Below are 20673 nucleotides of genomic sequence, written 5' to 3'. Positions count from 1 at the left end.
CTTTGAACCACAGTTATTCTCAAAATGCTCTGGAACTATGTATATCCTTTGACCCACAGATACCACTGTGTTGGTAAGCAAAATGGGCTCCTTAGCACTTAGTTCAACAAGTGCCCTTGAATAGTTTGGCTTTTGTTCCCTTTGAGTAATTCATTGAGCCTTACTAGGTGCTAAGCCCCAGGCCCAAACCCCTATTAGGTGTAAAACCTTAGTGGGTGTGGATTGGCAACTAAGGTGGGGCCAACTCCAGGGAGGGCCTAGTTTACATGTCTGGGAGAGCAGAGGCTTTTAGACCACGTGGGTTTAAGTCCACCTCTTTGTGCCGATTCTAGGTCATGTGGGTGAGTCGAATGTGTGACTCACCCCTGACGCTGAAAAAGATATAAAAACCAGGGGTTGGCTGTCTGTTCTTTGGAACTCTTTGCTGCAGCAGTGATGGCCCTTGTGACTCTGGGCCAGCCCTTGTTCTGAGCTCCTGGGCTGAACCTAGATGTTGGTAACTATGAATCGGTATTTGGTCTGTTGATGTTTGTAATTTGTTTGCATTTTGTTTTGAAGTTCAGGGTGCTGGCTTTTCCCCCTGAACTAAGTGAATGATATTTGTATGCTGAATTAAAGTAAGTTTGCCAACCCCTTCACCTTGCTTTCCTTAGTTAAGCAGATCAAAAGAACCTGTGCTGTTGGCAGCTTTCTGGGTGCTGGCTGTGGGTGGATCTTATACCCCCACAGAAGCTTCTAGCCAGATTGTGGAAACAACCACTATCCAGCCTAACCAAAAAGACATCAAAGAAAAAAGGAAAAGGACCTATACGTACAAAAATATTTATAGCAGCTCTTTTTGTAGTAGCAAAAAACTGGAAACTAAGTGGGGAATGGTATATAATGGTATATAAATGTCATGGAATTCTATTGTGCCATAAGAAAATGACAAAAGGTTTCAGGGAAACCTGGGAATATTTGTATTAAACTATTTAGTCAAGTGAATAAAACCAGAAAAACAATTTACACAATATTAACTCTGTAAAGACAACTTTGAAAGACATAAGAACTCATATCTAGGCAATGACCAACCATGATTCTAGAGGATTGATGACAGAGGTGATAGATCCAAGATGCAAAATTAAACTTGCTGGGAATTTGTTGTTTGATTGTGAATATTTATCAGAGGGTTGTTTTGTCTCCCTTCTTTGTGATGGGGGGAGGTAGTGGAAGGATGGGGTGGAGAAAGAGAAGATAAATACTTATTAATATTATGAAAAAAGGTTTTTTTCAAACCTCTTCCCTTGTGTCACATACAGCTTCCATATGCTTCTGCCCCAAGAAAACTACTAAACAAATAACTGGCTAGCATTTACACACTACTTTAAGGTTTGCATAAAGTTTTACGAATATATATTATTTCATTTTTATCCTCATAACAACCCTGGGAGGTAGGTGCTCTTACTATTCTCATTTCACCTATGAGGAAACTGAGGCAATATTTAGTTAAGGAATTCGCCCAAAATCATAAAGTTTGTGTCTGAGGCTGGATTTACACCCGGGTCTTCCTGATTCCTGGTCACCACCAGAAATCCTTCTTTCTGAAAAAAGTTCAAAAGGCTAGGGAATAGTGTCAACACTTTTTTAGGACAGGACAGGAGTCATTCTTAAGACAAGAGCTTCTAGTCTTAGCCATCGAAATAATTTGAGGGGCAATTTCAGAGAACATTAATCAGAATTAAATTTCAAATAAAGGCTGTCAACACCTCTACAGCATAGGACTCCAAACTAAAAATTCGTAAAGCTCGAAGATGTCTTGAAAAGCTCCTATGCTTCACTTCCCACCATACAAGATTTTATAGAGGAGGAAAACGGAGGGTGAACGGAGCTGCCCATGATCACAAGCAAGTAAGAAGAGGTGGAATTTGAACCCATGTCTAATGACAGTGAAATCCAATGCTTTCTCTAGCTGTCCAGACCAGCTCAAATTCAGTGTCCCAAAAGTCTCAGTGCAGTTTTAAGCCATCTTAAACTTTGGGAACAGTGTGTTTCCTACCACCCTGCTTTTGTCACCCAGTTCATTTTCTTTAATTGGAAGTGAGGGAGGGGTAAAGATTTTGCATATACCTCAAGGACTCACCTGCCTACAAGAAAACGTAGCAAATTGGGGAAGGGGGATTGGGATGGGGGAGGAATAGGGAAAGAGGGAGAGGAGGAAGGTGGGGGAAGGCAGAGGAAGTGGGGAGGGAGGGAGGGAGAGAAGATAGGTTTTTGATGACTTAAAAAATAAATTATAATTTAAAAAACAGCTTTCTATTTTTAGGGATAGGACCAAAAAAAAAAGCCCCGTCGGTAGCAGCCGCAACCGCTCCCCAGCTTTTGGAAAGAAAGTCTAAGGCCGTTCATTTCTCCAGCTTCCCCACGGAAGGCCGGCCGCTGTCACTCCTCTCTCCTGTCCGGGTCTCTTCTGCTCGGCTCCGAGAAGCTCCTCGCTCCCTTCTCCCCGCTCTACTCCACTCCTCCCTGGCCGCGAGGCGGGAGGCAAAACCACGTGATGTCTGACCACAGACCCTGCAGGCCAGAGGGCAGGCCGTGACTTTCTAGCCGCACGTTCCCTTCAACTCTATGGTTCTCCCAGTTGTCCAACGCGAGTCGGCTTCTCTCCCACCCCTGAGTCTTCCGGCCGGCAGGGGGCAGCCGACTAAAGTGCCTGTCCCGAGAGGAGCCGGGCTCTCGGCCTGCTTGTGCGCGGGTTGGGGAGGAGCGCTGGGAGCTTGGAGCGGACGCCTGCGCCGTTTTGGGCTCTGCGCTCGGTGCCGCGGTGTGTGAGGGCCGAGGTCCCCGGACGCCGTCTCGGTGGGCGCCGGTGCCACTTTCGTAGCGGCGATGTTCCGCAAGGCCCGGCGGGTGAACGTGCGCAAGCGGAACGACTCGGAGGAGGAGGAGCGGGAACGCGATGAGGACCAGGAGGCGCCGCCGCTGCTGCCGCCGGGCGGGGGGGAGGAGTCGGGCGCCGGGGACCGGGCCCCCGGCGGCGAGCTCCAGTCCCCCCCCCTGGCCGCCGGTCCGCCGCTCCTCTCCTCCTCTTCCGCTTCGCTGTTACTGAGCCCCGGGGCCGACGCCGGGCCCGGCTTCCTGGCCAGCGCCGAGCAGGGCAACGGCCTGAAGCCGCGCAAGAGGCCGCGGGAGAACAAAGAGGCGCCCCGGGCCAGCCTGTTGAGCTTCCAGGACGAAGAAGAAGGTAACTGCCATCCCCGCCGCCGGCGCCTCAGCCCCTGGCCCGCTCCGCGCGTGGGGGGCTCTCCGGGGACCCCCACTCCCGCGGGTTTTGGGGGGACCCAGGCTTCCCCGACTCTCCCCCCCCCCCGCCCACACACCAACCCAGAGCGCCCACCTGCTTCTCCACCTCGTGGCCCCTCGGGAACGAGACAGACTCCCTCTCCCCTTCGCCGACGTGAATTTTGCCCTTAAGTCCCCTTATTTCCTAAATAGTCCCCACCTCGAAGAGCAAAAGCTGCTCAGCTCCCAGGAGGGTTTGTGGCCTCAGCTTCCTCCCGGCTGGCGCTTGGTGCAGCAGCAGCATCCCATGGGTGGCCCCTTAGAGGCACGAGAAGGAAAAAAAAATCACAGATATGTCATGAGAAGGAAAAACATAGGTCTAGCGACCTCGATCTCTAGCATCTCTGTATATGTCCTTTTTTTCCTTTTTCTTAAATGAGGAAGAATCACGAGAAGCTTAAGGGAGCCTTTATAAACGTTCATTTTTTTTAATGAATTTACCCAAGTGCATCCAATAGGCCAAGAGTGAAATGAATTTCTGACTCTTGGAAATCCACGTTTGAGGCTAATGAAAGTCACTTTACATAGAGTGGAGATCCTAGCTATTCTTTCTATTGGGTCTTCCTTTGCTTTGTATTTTTGAGGGCAAGATTGTTTGAGCTAGAGATTGCTTTTTCCACAAATTAAATGAGATAATATTTGTAAATGGTTTTTGCTAAACTTAGGGCGTTATATACGTTATACAAGTTGGAGGAGTTCTTTTTCCACCCCCTTTTTCTGTTGGAGCACACCAAATTGTTTTTTAAACATAAAATTGATGTACCTTGGAGTGTAGGTTTCCCTTCGAAATATCAGGCAAAAACTAGACTTGGGAATTAACTGACAGGTTTTGAGTAAATAAGATTATTTTAAAAATTTGATACTGGGTTAAATCTTTTATTATCTCAGAGTCTTTTCTCCACTAGCATAAGAGTTTGAAAGTGAAATAGAAAGTACTTAACTCTTTCGTGTGGTATTAAAGGGGAGGGGGGGAAGAAAACACCAAAAAATCCCTTTTACCCCTTCCAAGGTGTTCCAAGTGAGAGATTCCAAGCAGCTTCAGAGTGCGTTAATTGCAATGTATAACTGTTGATCTGAGCAAATTGGTTGTTTAAACTGAATGTGACATTTGGAAGTTTTAAATATGACATACAGATATCTTACATGAATGTTTTCTCTTTTTAAAGAAACTGAAGAAGTTTTCAAAGTGAAGAAATCAAGTTATAGCAAAAAAATAGTAAAACTACTTAAGAAAGAATATAAAGAAGATCTCGAAAAATCAAAGGTTAAGACAGAACTCAATTCATCAGCTGACGGTAAGTAGAAAGCAATATAATATTTTGACTATATAGTTTGGATATACAATGAATGTGAAGTAATTTGGAGGGAACGTCTTTCTAATAAAACAGATTTGTTACATGATAGTTATGAAATCATAGTTTGCCTATTTAAAGAAAATATTAAATCTTTGACTGCTACTGGAATTCTCTCATTCCTGTGGCATTACATCACCCAAGTTAGTCAGTCAGAAATAAATGTGATGTGAAAACAGAGACAGTTGACACCCTAGTTCCCCTCATCTTCCCTCTCCCCTTACTTAGATGTGTGCAGATGTGATCTTGAATTTCAAGTTGATACACTTTACATTTCTGAATTTTATTTTTTTAATGCATCTTCATGAGGATGATAGTTGAATTCATGGAAGTTGATGAAATTACTAACTGAGAGAAAAAAAGAGAAAGCAGGTTATGGGAGAACTTAGTATATGCTCACACATAGAGGTCAGGACGTTGATAATGACTCTGCCAGAGGGACTGAAAAAGATCTGTCAGATTGGTAGGAGAGATACAATAACAAAGTGACAAAAATCCCAGGAGGTGAGAGTAATTAAAATGAGGGTGGAGTCCACAGTATCAGATGACTAGAGAGAGTCAGGAAAGATGGGGTGTGACAACATACAGATTTAACTATAAGATCATTGGTGACTTTGTAAAGAGTTTTTTGTTGAGTGATGGGTAAAAGCAGGTTTTGAAGGGTTGAGAAGTTAATAAGAGGTGAAAAAGAGGAAGCAACAAATGTAGAGGGCTTTTTCAAGGAGTTTGGCAGTAGAAAGGAAAAGAAGCTAGATGTTAGGATAAGAATGGGGGGATTATCTGAGCATGTTTAAATGCAGCAGAGAAGGAGCCAGTGGATAAGGAGAAATTAAAAATTAGGAACAGAGGGAATCATTGAAAGGGCAGGCCCCCAGAGGAGACAGGAAGGGATGAAATAAGGTATAGAAGTAGAAGATACTGGCATTGGTGAGAAGGACTACTTCTTCGTCTGAGGAATGAGTAAAGGAGAGAATATCAGAAAATATTGAGATGATATAAAATGTAAAATTGGGGAGTCAGTAAACAATTATTATGCCCCTGCTATGTGCCAAGCACCATACTAAGTGGTGGGGCAAAAAAGTGGTAAAAGTTATTTGCAGCCATGTAGGAACTAAAAATCCAAAAGGGAGACAACATGTGAACAACTAAGTACAAATAAGCTATATAAAAGATAAAATAGGAAATAATAAAGGAAGGGCATTAGAATGTGGAATGAAACACTTATGAATGATAATTAGGTCGAGTGTATGATCATCCAGCTGAAGAGAAGCAAAAGTGCACATCAAGTCATCAGGGTTAAAATTGATTAACTGGGAAGCAGAGACATTTGAAGGACGTTAGCAGGTAAATTGATATTCTCAAGTATAAGGACAGAGATTGAGGTGGAGGCAAACATAGACCATGTATAGAACTCCTTGAAAAAGAAGAGAAAATGATCTAGGGGCTAGTAGAGAATAGCCATCAAGATCTGGATTGAGTGATGTAACTGGATGGAGAAATTTCTGAGTGATGGTGGTAAGGAAACAGTGAAAAACAAGAAGCACACTTATTTCTCTTTGTGACTCAGGATATTGGGAAAGCATGAGAAAAGATATGTCTAGTACTGATGGCCAAACATACAGTCTTTTTGGTGGGTAGGAAGAGCCAGATTTTTTAGGGTGGCAAGATGGATAGAGGATGAGAGGAAGAGATCTGTAAAAGTCAATTTTGAAACAATAGAATGGGGGGTCCAGAGGACATGGTGAAAGGGGAGAGTAGGGTGGGATGAGGCTAAAGAAGGTGATGTGCTGATTTGATGAGGATAGTAGGTGGTGGTAGCATGAGAAGGAAGGTTCTGTCTGGGCAGCCAATCATACCTCCCACCTCTTGACAAAGAGATGATGGATGAGAAAAGCAGATTGAGATGTATTCTAAGACATGACCAAAGTGTTGATTTATTGTATTGGACGGTGTATGTTTCTTTATAGGATTGGTGTTGGAGTGTGAAATGGTAGGTTAGTGGGAATTGATGTAAGCACATATACATATATATGTATGTATATTTATACACACAAAACACATTACTATAACTTTTTAATACTTGGAAGAAACCAAGTGCAAAAAAGGATACAAAAAAAGAGCAATACTGTTACTACTTAGTTGAAAATAATATATACACATTTTAAACAGCTATATGACAAATTTAGTTTCTTATATAACCCTCTTGTTCTTTGTTGAAATGTTTTTGTCTGATTATTATTAATTTCACAATATAAATGTTTTGGTTTTTTTGTTCTTGTTAAAATAAGCAAAAGTAACAACTTGGAGTGTGTAGAGAGTAGAGACAAGGAAACTACTTAAAGGTGACTTCAGTAATATAGGTATGGAGTGATAACAACTTGAATTAGGATCATAACCTTGCGAATGGGAAGGGACTGATTCGAATATACTTTCCAAAGGAAGAAAAAGTAACACTTGGTGGCTGGTTAGATATGGGAGGCTGAGGAGGGAATGTCAAAGAAGTAAAAAAAAAAAAATGGACAGGACTTTAAGATTGAGAGTAGTGGAAACTTATGCAAAAGAGATTCCAGGAAGAGGAGCCATTTGTGGGAGGAAAGCTAATGGCTTCAGATTTTTAGTAATGGTGAGTTTGAGGTCCAGATGAAAATATCCAGCAGGCAGTTTAAGAAGAAAGGAAACTTGGGAGAAGAAGTCAGCTTGGAGAGTTAAATTTGGAAAATAGTAGATTTAATGATAATGAGGTAATAATAGTTGAAGCTCAAAGTGTGGATAAGGTCATTGAGGGAGAACAAAAAGGAACAGAGTATTGAACGTTGGATTTTAGCAACTTTAAAGATATAGGAGAAAGAGAAGTAGGAGGGAAAATCAGAATTGTTAAAAGCAAACCAGGGAGGAGAGTTTTATGAATGGGTTCAGAACTATCAAATTCTATAGTAAAGTCAAGAATTGTACTATGAAGAGGTCATTAAATTTGATAATTGTCATTGGCTACTTTTTAAAAAGGAGTTGTAGTTTTGGTGCCAATGAAGTATTGGTGAGAAAGTAGGTGTGATGTGACAGGCGTAGATTGGTTATTTGTGAAATTTAGGAGAGGAATGGTATCCAATAGAGCAAGAATTCTTAACTTGGAGTTCGTGGATCAGTGGATAGATTTCAAGGGGATCTGTGAACTTGGATAAGAAATAAATTACATCTTTATTTTCATTAATCTCTAACAGAAATTTAGCATGCCCTTCAGTTATGAATATAGCCAGCAAACATTCTGAGAAGGGATCCCCAGATTTTATCAAACTACAGAAGGAATCCATGACACAAAAAAGCTTCACTCATATGTTCATAGAAAGAAAGAACTAATGGAGATGAAAAATGCTAGGTAGAAGGGAAAATTGATGGAGCAAGGCTTCAAAGGAGTAAGAAAGCAATGGAATTAAAGGAGTACATACCTCTTTCTGAGACTGGAGGGAAGGAAGAGAGAATGGGTATAGATAGGTCTTTTGAAGAAGATAAGCAAGATAATATATTCAGGATAGCGTAGATCCAATTTAATTCAATTCAATAAGCCTTTAAGTGCCTACTATCTGCAAGGCATTCTACTAAGAACTGATGATTTTTAAAAACAGGTCCATGTTTTAGGCAACTTTCTATCTGGGGCACAAAGTATATGCACAGAAAAGTGAATACAAAATACATCAAAGTAATCTTTTGGGAGGCCAGGAGGTGGCACTACCAGCTGTCCAGCATCGGGTAAGGCCTTGTGTAGAAGTGAACACCTGGGCTGAGCCTCAAGTGAAGCTAGAGGTCTTAAAAGAGTTACCAGTGACTAGGAAGAATATTCCAGCCATGGTGACAATAAAATGTTATGTACAGGACATCTCAAGTAGGCCACTTTGGTATGTTCATCATTCCTTCCTTGTTTGTCCTTCCTTCTCGAAGAGGACCAGGACATCAGGAAGGTAATATCATAACTTGGATTTAAGTGAGGGAGGTCTGTGCAAAGTCTTCAGCCTCACTTTCTCCTCCAGAGTCATCTGGATCCAGTGGCAAGATATAAATCAGGATGAATGGAGATGGCCCTGATGCAATGGAAGACCTTGGCCTCTTTTTTAAAAATTAATTTAGTTCCATAAGTTTCAAAGTCCAAAACTTCCATAAGTTTTAAATTTCTCTGCCTCCCTCCTCCCCAAGACGGCATGCAATCTGATATAGGCTCTACGTATACATTTTTATTAAACATTTTCACATTAGTCATGTTGCATAGGAGAATTAGAACAAATGGGAAGAACCACAAGAAAGAAAAACAAAAGACAAAGCAAAACAAAAAAAGAGAGCAAATAGTATGTTTCAGTGTGCGTTCAGACTCCATGGTTCTTTCTCTAGATGTGAATGGCATTTTCTATCATGAGTCTTTTGGAGTTGTCTTAAGACCTTGGCCTTTTCAAGCTAAGATCTTTTCCCTGGTCTCAGTTTGATTGAGGCAGTACTCATTCAGTGATTAAGGCTAGGTAAGAAATGATGCAAAGAATGGCCTCTTTTATCTAGTCAAAAAACAAAATCAATCTGGGAGGGGAAGACCTTCAAGAATTTGGGGCCAAAACAGAAACAATTTGCTATTTTCATTCACTCAGAGCCACTAGTACCCAAGCAGTGACCAAGTGAGGCTTGGGCTGGGACCTGTTGGCCAATCAGTGAGAGCCAGAGTGATTTAGGTTTAAGGCATGGTCCTTAAAAAAGAAATCTAGCCTGTAAACCCCAAAATATCTTGTGAGGTTTCAGCGATCAAAATTTATATTCCCTTGGGCAGAGTGCCTGCAGGTAAGGGTATGATTCCTTTAGTGGACAGAGGGAAGGAAAGGAAGGAGCTGTGTTGCCCCCCTGGAACTGGCCAGTTGGGTCCCTGGGGGTAATGTTAAAGTCAACTTGTAGAGAACATTAGATTTCTGTTTTCATTGAAGTGGAGTGGGGAGTTAAACAGTTGTAAAGATGAGAATCAAAAAAGGTCTATTATAAGTAATATAATTATTAATTTATAATATTGTTTACATTAATATATCTGATTCTTAAATTTTTCACTGCTTAAAATATTAACAGTAATAGCATTGTACTCATCTCTTTAGAAATCTTCTCAGAGCAAAGATTATAACAGAGTTGGCTTGGGTAAGAAGATTAGTTAATGGTCTGGCTTCCAGCACAGGGATCGTTACAAATGGCTGAGGAAGAAGCATTGATAGTTGTGTAGGCAGACTGACCAGGCCCATGGCTTGACCCAAGTAAGGTACACCTAGGACCTGGTAGGTAGAAGGTGAGGCTGCATCTAGTTTCCAGATTACTAGATGGCTAATGCCTAGCCCTTCCTGCTAGGACTTCCCAACCACAATACAGGTCATAAAATCATAGATTAGAGCTGAAAGGAACCTTAAAGATCATCCAGTTTAGGGGTTCTTAATTTAGGGTGTAAAAAATAGTTTTTTCAAATATTTTGATAACTCTCAATATAATTGGTTTCCTTTGTAAGACTGTCTTGTCTTTTATGTATTTAAAAACATTCTGATAAGACCTCCATGGGTTTCATCCCATTGCCAAAGGGTAGTTTAAATCAGTACTCAATTCACCAAGAATTGAATGAATTCAAGGCTCTCAATTAATAAAAATTTATTGAGCACCTGCTATGTGACAGGCACTGTAATAAGCACTCTTTAATAGTCATTGGGGAAAATGAAAAGCCTTTTACTTAAAACTTAAAAAAAAAAAAGAGCAAACTACATAATAAAAACTGCAGTGTATGAGTTACACTAACTTGGTATTCAAGATAATCTGTACGTATCCTAGAAGACAGTGGGGGGTAGGGAAGGGGTTAGAAATTGGGGAGGCAACCTTCATTAGTCTTAAAGCACAGTTCAGTAAGGAAATCCTTTTCCTGTAATGGGTCCCTTTGCCTCCTCTAATTGCATTTCTGATAATGAAGTTTGGGGTAAGGAAATGTATCCTTTTAGGATTTTTTTTTTCCATTAGCTGAACAACCTTTGGACAAGGGGCAGCCTAAGGATCCGAATCTAGAAGATGGAGCTATTATCTGCGAACATGGTGAAGAAGAAATGGAAGTGGAGAGTGAGAAGGAAGAAGAAAAGCCAAAAGTTGGTGGAACTTTTTCAAATGCTTTGTCATCTTTGAACGTTTTGCGTCCAGGTATGTATTTACTAAAAATTTATAACGCCAAATTAGCGTATCTATTGTGGAGTGACCTATGCCAGGTTGCTTGAGATCTCTTTATTTCAGGGAGGAGGGGACAGGGCTGCAATCAATTTCTTTTTTGTAACATAGCTGGAAGGTAGATGTAATACTGAAGGTTGTAATCTCATTTCTAGATGGGAGTGGGGGAACCACTAATGTTTTTCCAAGATACTATGTGTACAGCCAGTTTTATTAGCTATGCAGATAACTTATGCTTAACTTGAATAAATGTTAGCATAGAATTACTAGAGGATTGATTATCTTTCCTCTTTGTCCAAGAGAAGTCAGAATTTTAATTAATCCATATAAATGTGAACATCTAAAACACAGCTCATTATTGGCAAGCCTGTGACTTAAGGCCAGATCTTAAATATATTAACTCTGTTTAACTGTCTTTTAAAAAACTCTTGTTTTTACGTTTTGGCAAATATCACTAAAAACCTAAAAGTTTATTTCCCATTTGGGTGAAATTTCCTTAAAAATTTATAGTAACATAATCAGTTTTCAAAACTGCTGCCATAATCTCCCTATTGGTCCTTTTTTATTTTTTTGTTTGGAGGGGGAAAGGCAGGGCAGTTGGGGTTAAGTGACTTGCCCAAGGTCACACAGCTAGTAAGTGTGTCAAGTGTCTGAGGGCAGATTTGAACTTAGGTCCTCCCAACTCCAGAGCCAGTGCTCTATTCACTGCGCCACTTAGCTGCCCCCTCCCTGTTGGATCCTGTACTAGCATAAACAAATTCACAGCCAGGTACTCCTCAATTTAAAAAAAAAATCTTTTTATTAATGTATTTTTAAAAATTATTCATGTCCTAATATCCTTCCCTGTCTCCTAGCTAGCCAGTCATCCCTTGTAACAAAAGTATTTTTTAAAAGAAAGGGGGGAAAAGCAGCTCAGCAAAACTAACCAACTATATAATGTTCTAAACCCATAGTTGCTCCTCTGCAAAGCAGGAAGTATATTTTCTCTTTTCTAGGACAGAGCATCTTCATAATAATTACACAGTGTTCAGTTTGGTTTGTTTGGTTGATGATGTTGCTTTATACACATTCTCCCCACCCCTCACAGCTGCTTGAGAGCAAGCAGGAATTGTGATATTTTACTTCTTTGTATCCTCAGTCCTTAGTACAGCACATAATGGGTGCTCAGGTCATTGCTTGTTGATTGATATTTTCCCTTATTGTAGACATTGGGTATGTTATTCTGGTTTTGCTTATTTTGCATCAGTAAGTCTTTCTGTACTTCTCTGAATTCTCCATGTTCGTTGTTTCTTTTAACACCAGTGTTTAATTATGTTCCTATATCTCAATTTGTTTAACCATTTTCTGATCAATAGAGCTTCTACTGTTTTCTAGTTCTTTGCTACTACCAAAAAAAAAAGCTGCTATAAATATTTTAGTATGTAAAGGACCTTTCTTCTGCCTTTGACTTCGCTAGTGTAAATGGGCACCACTGGGAAGTCTGGGTCAAAGAATATGGACATTTTAGTTTTTTTTTTCACAATTCCCGTTTCCTTTCTGGAATAGTTAAAACGAATTTGTGCTTCTAAGATGCTACTTTTCTTAACTGCAGAGGGCACTATGGTACTGGCTAAACTTAAACTAAATAGCTAAAGCAATTAGGAATAACGAGCAAAGGTTGAAACCCTTCCAACTTCCTCCTATATTGTATCCATCAGCAGCTTGATCCGGATTGAATGAATGGATAGTGTGAGTATTAATGATCAAGAGGAAAAAGTTATATATAGTCAGCTAGCACTAGAAAGTAGTTCTAACAGAGATGCCTTGAAGAGACAGTAGCTTCTGTCCCCCTTGGCACTAATTTATATAGTGATCTCTAGAATGGATGCTGGATAACTGCTTCTTAACTGACTTCTAAAGCTCTACGGGTAACTCCCAATTTCTGTCCTATTTTACGCACTCCTTTGTTTAAAATATACGAAATCCGTATTTCTAACAAGGAAGGCTTCCCCACTGAATTATATTATTTAAAAAACAATTATTTGTTTCTAGGGGAAATCCCAGATGCTGCTTTTATTCATGCTGCTAGGAAAAAACGTCAGATGGCTCGTGAACTTGGTGATTTCGCACCTCATGATCATGAACCTGGTAAAGGCCGCCTTGTTCGAGAAGATGAAAATGATGCCAGTGATGATGATGATGATGATGAGAAACGTCGAATAGTTTTTTCTGTTAAAGAAAAGTCACAGAGGCAAAAAATTGCAGAGGAAATAGGTAACATTTTAATAGAGCAGCAGTCACATTAAGATGCTAATAAACGTACCACACGTTTTTAGCAACCATAGTGGTCTTGTCAACATGGCTATTCCCACACAATCGGTACAAATGCCTTCTCATCTTATGCAGTTTTTGTCCATGATCCTCCAAAGCATATACCCAACACTCTGGAATGCTTCCTTTGAGAGAGAGAGAGAGAGAGAGAGAGAGAGAGAGAGAGAGAGAGAGAGAGAGAGAGAGTGTGTGTGTGTGTGTGTGTGTGTGTGTGTGTGTGTGTGTGTGTGTATGTAAAAGATGGGTTCTAGTGCAACTCTTAGACTGTCCATTTGGTCTTTCTTACTACATGTGCCTACCTCCTTTCCTGATCATACGTTTCTCTGATGCTAGCTTTTATACAGTATCTTGTGTTCTAATCATCATTGCTGTTATCTGTTACCCACTTTTTGCCTCCCATGCCTTGTATTTTTTTAATCTTTCATTTTATTTTTCACTTAACAAGTATTACTTTTCTCTTCCTCTACCAGATCTTATACTTAACCCATAATTTTGATTCTTTAGAGTTTGCTTTGTTTGGAGCCATTCAGTATCAATAGGCAAATACAGATGGTTAAAGATACATATTTGTATCAGGAAGAAACTTTGGAAGGCACTACAAAATTTTCCAAATGCCATTTGTCCTGCTGTTTTACTCAGTTTTAGACTCAGCAGATGTTGGAGGGCCTGTCTGTACAGCTGTACATAGTAATCTGGCAAAAAACATTTTAAATTCATATTGTTTTTTCCTGTGTGGGTTGTTGAGCTGATCTCATTAAAGGAGCCCTAGGATCTTGATAAAGAAGCAATGAAAAAAGGGGAAAATCTTGTAATTTTCTCTGTCTTTAAGTCAGTTTTGTGAGATAATTAAGATTTTCACTACCAAAAAAATCTGCAAAAGCCTTCATGTTCCCTTCTCATTTCATGAAGTAAAGCCAAATGTGTACATGTACATCATTTTCTTAAAGATTTTGTATATAAGAGAAAGTTAGAAATGTGGATCATTAGTTCCTGATGTCCTCGGTCACCTTTTAAAAAAAATTACCATCTTGAAAGTTGGTCCCACAGTGTTTTTAAATAGTCACTGCCAGCATGAATTTCTTTTTTTGTGTATTTGGTTTGGTCCAAATATATCCCCCTGTGACTTTTTAGGTACCAAGGTATAGTTCCACTGACACTGATAAGAATAGATCACTATAAAATTGCTGACAGACCTGTTCTATTTTCTACCATTTGTATTTGCTTGTTTTATGGGTCGTCATGGTCAAAGAATGTATAACCCAGTAGCCAACCTATTGGTGGTAAAATTCTGGAGCCTCTTTGTGCTTAAGAAGGCTGGTCTTTGGAAAAGCAAACTTTGTAAGTGGGACTGTATTCAAAAGTCTTTCCAGTATCACTGAATCTACCAGCATTTGAATTACACTGTCATAGCCTTAGAAAATCCAAGGATATTTCTGTATTAGGCATTTATGCAAGTGTGTTCTTTATGAATGAAAACCTTAACTAAGACATTGAACTTAAGATAGGTAAAATAAGCATTATTCTGAGATATTTGATATTGTTCTTTTTTTTTAAATGATCTATTTGTTTAGGTATTGAGGGGAGTGATGATGAAGCCTTAGTAACTGGGGAACAGGATGAAGAACTAAGTCGATGGGAACAGGAGCAGATAAGAAAAGGAATTAACATACCTCAGGCAAGTCCTAAAAATTAATTTTATAAAGGTTTCTTATACATTTTTAAAATCTAATCAAAAGTTAATCAAAATTGTTATCTGTTTTAAAAATTATATTGAATATTCTTTGTTAAAGTACTCCAGCAACCTTATTGTATAAAGCTGTTACCTGTGTCAAGTATTATCAGATTTTGAGGGGAATCCTATTAATACATAGTACTCTGAAGAAAAGAATATTGAAATTCAAATTCAGATCATTCTGTTTCATTATTTGAGTCTGGCAGCCATTCAGTGAGTTTCTAGCAAAATTACGTGAGGCCAGTAGGAAAACATTTATTGGAATTTTAGTCGGGGCTATATTGCATTTTGCTTTTTCCAGCCAGAAAAAAAATTTTCTGTTTGCTCAGATAAAATTGTTGGATAGGGATAACGCTCATTATTGTTACTCTTAACTCCTACTCAAAGAAAAAAAAGGTAACAAATTTACACTTGTAGAAAACTGTGGACTATGTAGCATAAGGAATTACTAAGGTGTTGATTCAAAGTAGCAGTGTCCAGAGGAAATAATGTAACTTGGAATATAAAGACCTGAATTTGAGCACTAACACGTAATAGCTCTGTGACTTTGGTTAAATGATTTAAACCTCCCTGAGCCTTAGTTTCCTCATCTTTTAAAATGGTACTATTAATATTTGTATTACCTACCTCCCCAGGGCTGTAGTAAATTGAAAAGCACAATAGTGCATGGGCAAAAACCAGTCATCTTCCTACCACTTAAAATATGTGTTGTGAAAGATTTTTGACTTCAGTAATATAAACTATAACTGATATTGTTCTAAGTAGAAATGTTCTAGTAAATGTTTAACAACCAACTTTCTGCAGGGGGGAAATATATCCACAACACACTCTTAACTTTAATTTGCATTATTAACATTTTCTCCATTTTCTTAAGTCTAGACAATCAACAAACCAATAAATCAAGCCCTGATTTGTAACATTGGTTCACTTTGAAAAATTAACAATCAGCTCTTACAAGCCAGTATGAGCTGGCTCTTATGCATCCCTGGTAGGCTGCCCTCCCTCCTGGAAAAAAGGGTGAAGGGACTCAGGTAACCCCTTCCCACACTCCAGGTTGTTAGGGACAGTGAAGTGTTCTAAAGAAAGCTGAGGCAGGGCTTCAGTGGGAGGAAAAGGAGATGTGAGGAAGAGAAATTCTTGACTCATCAAAAGGTTGGAGAATAGATAAGTGTCATACTGAAGATGAAGGAAAACAGAAGGACAGCTATACACTTAGTCCTAAAAACACAGATTTCAGGTTCTTCCTGAAGAGAAGGGAGCTGGATGCTCTGAGGAGAAAGCAGCTATCTGTCCTCAAAAGAATGAAAGAGCCACAGGAGCCATCAGGTGAGATCATCCAGGAAGAGTCAGAGGAGGTAGTGAAGAGTAGTGGTGGTGGTGGTGGTGGTGGTGGTTAGAGAGTTCTTGTTCAGGAGAAATGATAACAATCAGATCTCTTGTCTTTCTGGGGCATTTATCTAAGACATAACAGAGCCTCCCAAGATTCATCAAAACAGATGATTCCTACCCACTTTTGGTGATTCACATGGGTATAAATGTTGTTGCCAGAAGGAAACTAAAAAGTATTTCCAGAGTTTATGAAATCATGGGCAAGGGGCCAAGGTTGTATTTTCCACTGAAGGCCAGGGATACAGAAGGAAGAAATTGACTTAAAAAATGAATAACTGGCTAAAACAATGGTATCTTGAGAATGAACTTTGGATTTCTGGACCACAGCTTAAAATACTGAGATGGAGTATACCTAACAAAGACTGGTAAGAATGTATTTGCTGGCTGTCTTGCAGATCTAATCAAAAGGACTTTAAAAAGCAGAGATGAGGGAGAAAACTGCCTATGTATATCCACCAAGCTAGACACCATAGAGAGTAGCTACAATGAAGGCAGAAGAATAGTAGTCGGGACACCCAGAAGTTCACAGGAGACAAAAATCTAGGAAAGGAGCCAGTACTAAAACTTCACAGCTTGAGATGGCTATTCAGATGCCCACAGAGTAGGCAACAAGCAAGAGGAACAAAAGGTCCTAACAAAAGGTGAATTTGACCTCGTAGGCATCACTGAGACTTGGTGAGATGAAACCCGTGACTTTAATGTTCAACTGGATGATTATACTTTATTCGAAAGAACAAAGCTAGATAAAAAGGGGAAGAGAGGAGGAGGGTTAGTATCATGTGTTACAATGGTGTACTTATGAGGCAATCAGGAGCCACAGGGAGGAAGCATGGTGCCGAATTTACAATGAAATCTTAGAATCACAGATCTAGAACTGGAAGGGACCTCAGAGGCCATCTAGTCCAACTTTCTCATTTGACAGATGAAGAACTGAGACCCAGGGAGCTTAAGTGATTTGCCTGCTGTCACACAGTAAGTATCAGAGGCAGGATTTGAATCCAGGTCTTTCCACCGTACCATGCTGCCTGGATGAAGATCAGTGAAGAGAAAAACAAAAATGATATCACTAGAACACGTGGGCAGAAAGAGGAGATAGATGAGGAGACAGGGACTCGCACCCCAGCCCGGCGTGGCGGCTTGGTACAGGACTGGTAGGAGGCTTCATCTGTCCAGACGGCTCCTGGGGTCTGACGAGAGCAGACTGGTGATAAGCTCGTGCTTCAGAAGGGAAATTCCTCACAGATAGAGGTTGTTATGATGGGAACTCTGAGGAGGCCAGTTTGTCCTGGAGTTTGGAATAGAAGAGGGGAAAACCAGGCAGAGTCTGGCATGTTCCCTGGATTATGAGGAAGGAGATTTCAGAGGAAAAATAGGATCCTATGGACTAAACAAAGGTATCAATCCACGAGCCGTAGGAGTCCTATTCAAAAAAGAAATTTTGAAGACGTAAAGGGAAATAATTGCAGTGAGGAGGAAAACCAGGCCGTGTCTGAAGATAGTGATGTTGATGCACAGGGAGCTCACTAAGCGACTTAGATTTCACAAGATCAGTGCAGAAGATGGCGCCGTGAGGGCGAACGTAAGAGCCTGGCACAGCCCTGTGACAACAGTGCCAACGGGGCCGTTGGCCAGAAAAGCAGAGGGCAGCACAAGGGGTTTCCCTAGCCATGTTGGGAGAAAAAAAGAGGATTCATAAAGGAATAGGGCCTTTGGGGTGAGCTGGATGACGATGACTGACAACAGAGAAGGCAGACCTATTCATTCTCATTTTATTTGTTTTCTCTCTAAAGGAGAAACACTGGAAATAATAGTACAAACAGGAACAGGAATTAGCTACTCAAGAAAAGTCAAGGAGATAGGAAGAGTAAGAGAATTCAGGTCCCTTGGCACATGGAAATCACATCCTTTTATACAGAGGAAATGGCAGGTGTGATTGCTGAAAGGTTACAGCAAGGTTAGAGAAGAACAAGTGACCTGATTTTTATAAAAGGAGGGAGTTTACAAATTATAGGCCAGTTAGTTTGACTTTGATACTTGGAAACATTTTAGAATGGATAATTAAAGAAATGATTAGTGAACATCTCGCAAAGAAAGCAGTGATGACAAAGAGCCAGCATGGCCTGCTTCATCGAGGACAGGTTGTGCCAAACTAGCTGCCTTCCTCCGCCCCTCCCCCCCCCTTTTTTTTTACTGTATTATTCAACTGGTAGATTAGAAGACGCTGTAGTTAGTTTACTTAGATTTTAGGAAAGCTCTTTATAAAATTTCATTCTTAGGGAAAAAGTGGAGGGATATAGACGTAGACTAGGTGAAGTAATAAAAGTTAGATGGATTCAGAACAGGTTGAATGTCTAGACTCAGTGATCATTAGTAATTCACTATCTAATTGGCAGAGTGTCCCAAGGATCTGTGTTTGACCCTGTCCTGTTTATCATTTATCATTGACTTGGATGCTAACATAGCTGGCATACTCATTAGAGGGTACAGGGCTGGGAGGGATAGCCAACACTGGATTACATTTAGGTTCTCAAAAGATATGGCAAGTTAGGGCATGTAATAAGACTAAAGTCAATAGGGTTCAGAAAATCAGCTTCAGTTCCTGGATTGGGGAAGAATAGTTAAATAGGAGTTGGTCAGAAAACAGTCTGAGGGTGTTGGTGGACTGTAAGCCCCACAGTCAGCAGTGTGATATCAAAAAAGCTATTGTAGTCTTGGAATGCTTTAAGAGAGTAATACCTTCCAGGAATAAGGAGGTAGCAAATAGCACCTCTGCCCCTGGTCAGACCACATAGGATGTACTGTTTTTACATCATTGCATAATGATTTAAGAATGATACTGATAAACTGGAGAGAGTCTAGAGGAAGGCATCCACGATAATGAAGGACTTGAGTTCACATGACATGAGAATAAATTGAATGAACTGGAGATAGGTGAAGACCTGTAGAAGAAGAGACTCAGGAAGAATATGATAGCTGTCACTAGGTATCTTAAGGTCTGTCACTTGGAAGGTGTGACTACAGTTGTTTTGTTTGGTCCCAGAAGGCAAACCCAGGAACAGTGGGTGAATGTTGCAGAGACAAATTTAGATTTGCTGTCAGGAAAACTTTGCAACAATTAGAGCAGTCTGAAAGTGAAATGACTTGCCTCAAGAGGTTATGGGTTTCCTTCATTGGAGATCTTCAAGCAGGAGCTGGATAACCATCTGTCATGTGTGTTAATGGTAGGGATCCCTTTTGGCTGTGGGTTTGCTAAATGGCTGCTGGTAAACTTAAGTTCTGTGATAAATAGCTGGCATTTGTACATGACTTTAAGCTTTGCAAAGTGGATACTCATAGAAAGTAAAGTAGGGTTAGCTACAGATGATCTCACTGGATACAAGTATCCTGATTTTACGCATGTGAGGAAACTGATATTCAGAAATAAAGTGACTCACCCATGATCACCCCACTGGTAAAAGACTTTAAATTCAGATCTTTCCAGAATCCAGTCCAGTGCCCTTTCTGCTCCCTGAGAAGAGCAGGTGTTTTTTATAAACTATCTCGATAAAAATTATCTTGGTCTTGAGTAAATCTCTTTTATGTCTCCAGAATTTTACAAGTCCTTAATTGGTATGCTATGCTAAGAAGAAACTAGTGAAAAGAGCACAGGAATCACAGTGAAGAGACCTGAGTTCTGATGCTGACTCTGTCACCAACCAGTTGTGTGACTTTGAGCAAATCATTTCACTTTTCTGAGCCTCAGTTTCCTCATAGACACGTGGAGTTGGACTAGATAATTTCTGAGGTCTTTTTCACCTTTAGCAGATCTAATAATAACAATAATGATGATTCTATCAATTTTTAGGCATCAATTGAAGCTCTGTTACAATGGAAAAAAAAATCTCTGTAGGCTCCCTCTCCTGTTCCCTGATGGTTTTTGTTTGTTTGTTTGGTTGGTTTTTAAGAAATGTGCAGCACTAAATTTCAACTAAATTAAAATTTTAAATAAATACTAAGTAGAAATTGGGGGCATATTCTATTGGAATTGCATTTTACTGTCTAATCATATATTGACAGTTATGTTGTTAGTATTTCATGTATCACATACCTTCTTTTGTAGGTTCAAGCGAGTCAGCCTTCCGAAGTGAATATGTACTACCAGAATACTTACCAGACAATGCCTTATGGTTCGTCGTATGGCATTCCTTACAGTTATACAGCCTATGGATCATCAGAAGCCAAATCTCAAAAAACAGATAATACAGTCCCTTTCAAAACTCCCAGTAATGAGATGACTCCTGTTACTATTGATTTGGTAAAGAAACAGCTTAAAGACAGGTAGGGCAGATCAGCTTCTTAAAGACCTGTCTTCTAGCTTTCTGTTCC

The 20673-nt window shown here is 40.1% G+C and overlaps 1 protein-coding gene across 2 annotated transcripts in view; it reads left to right on the top strand.

Annotated features, from left to right (window-relative positions):
• Positions 1 to 2826: 2826 nt before the first annotated feature.
• Positions 2827 to 20673, top strand: part of PAXBP1 (PAX3 and PAX7 binding protein 1) — a 41991-nt gene continuing 24144 nt past the window's right edge. For both annotated transcript variants that reach the window (XM_036744765.1, XM_036744764.1), the window contains exons 1-6: positions 2827 to 3220; positions 4485 to 4613; positions 10680 to 10853; positions 12909 to 13130; positions 14759 to 14862; positions 20408 to 20625. In XM_036744765.1, coding sequence (XP_036600660.1) covers positions 2866 to 3220; positions 4485 to 4613; positions 10680 to 10853; positions 12909 to 13130; positions 14759 to 14862; positions 20408 to 20625 — 1202 coding nt within the window. In that variant the 5' untranslated portion in view covers positions 2827 to 2865. The remainder of the gene's footprint in view (positions 3221 to 4484; positions 4614 to 10679; positions 10854 to 12908; positions 13131 to 14758; positions 14863 to 20407; positions 20626 to 20673) is intronic.

Source organism: Trichosurus vulpecula, chromosome 2 (genome assembly GCF_011100635.1).
Source record: "Trichosurus vulpecula isolate mTriVul1 chromosome 2, mTriVul1.pri, whole genome shotgun sequence".
In the NCBI taxonomy this organism is placed as follows: Eukaryota; Metazoa; Chordata; class Mammalia; order Diprotodontia; family Phalangeridae; genus Trichosurus; species Trichosurus vulpecula.
The sequence above is the reverse complement of the archived record's forward strand: the minus strand, read 5'-3'. Positions and strand labels throughout refer to the sequence as shown.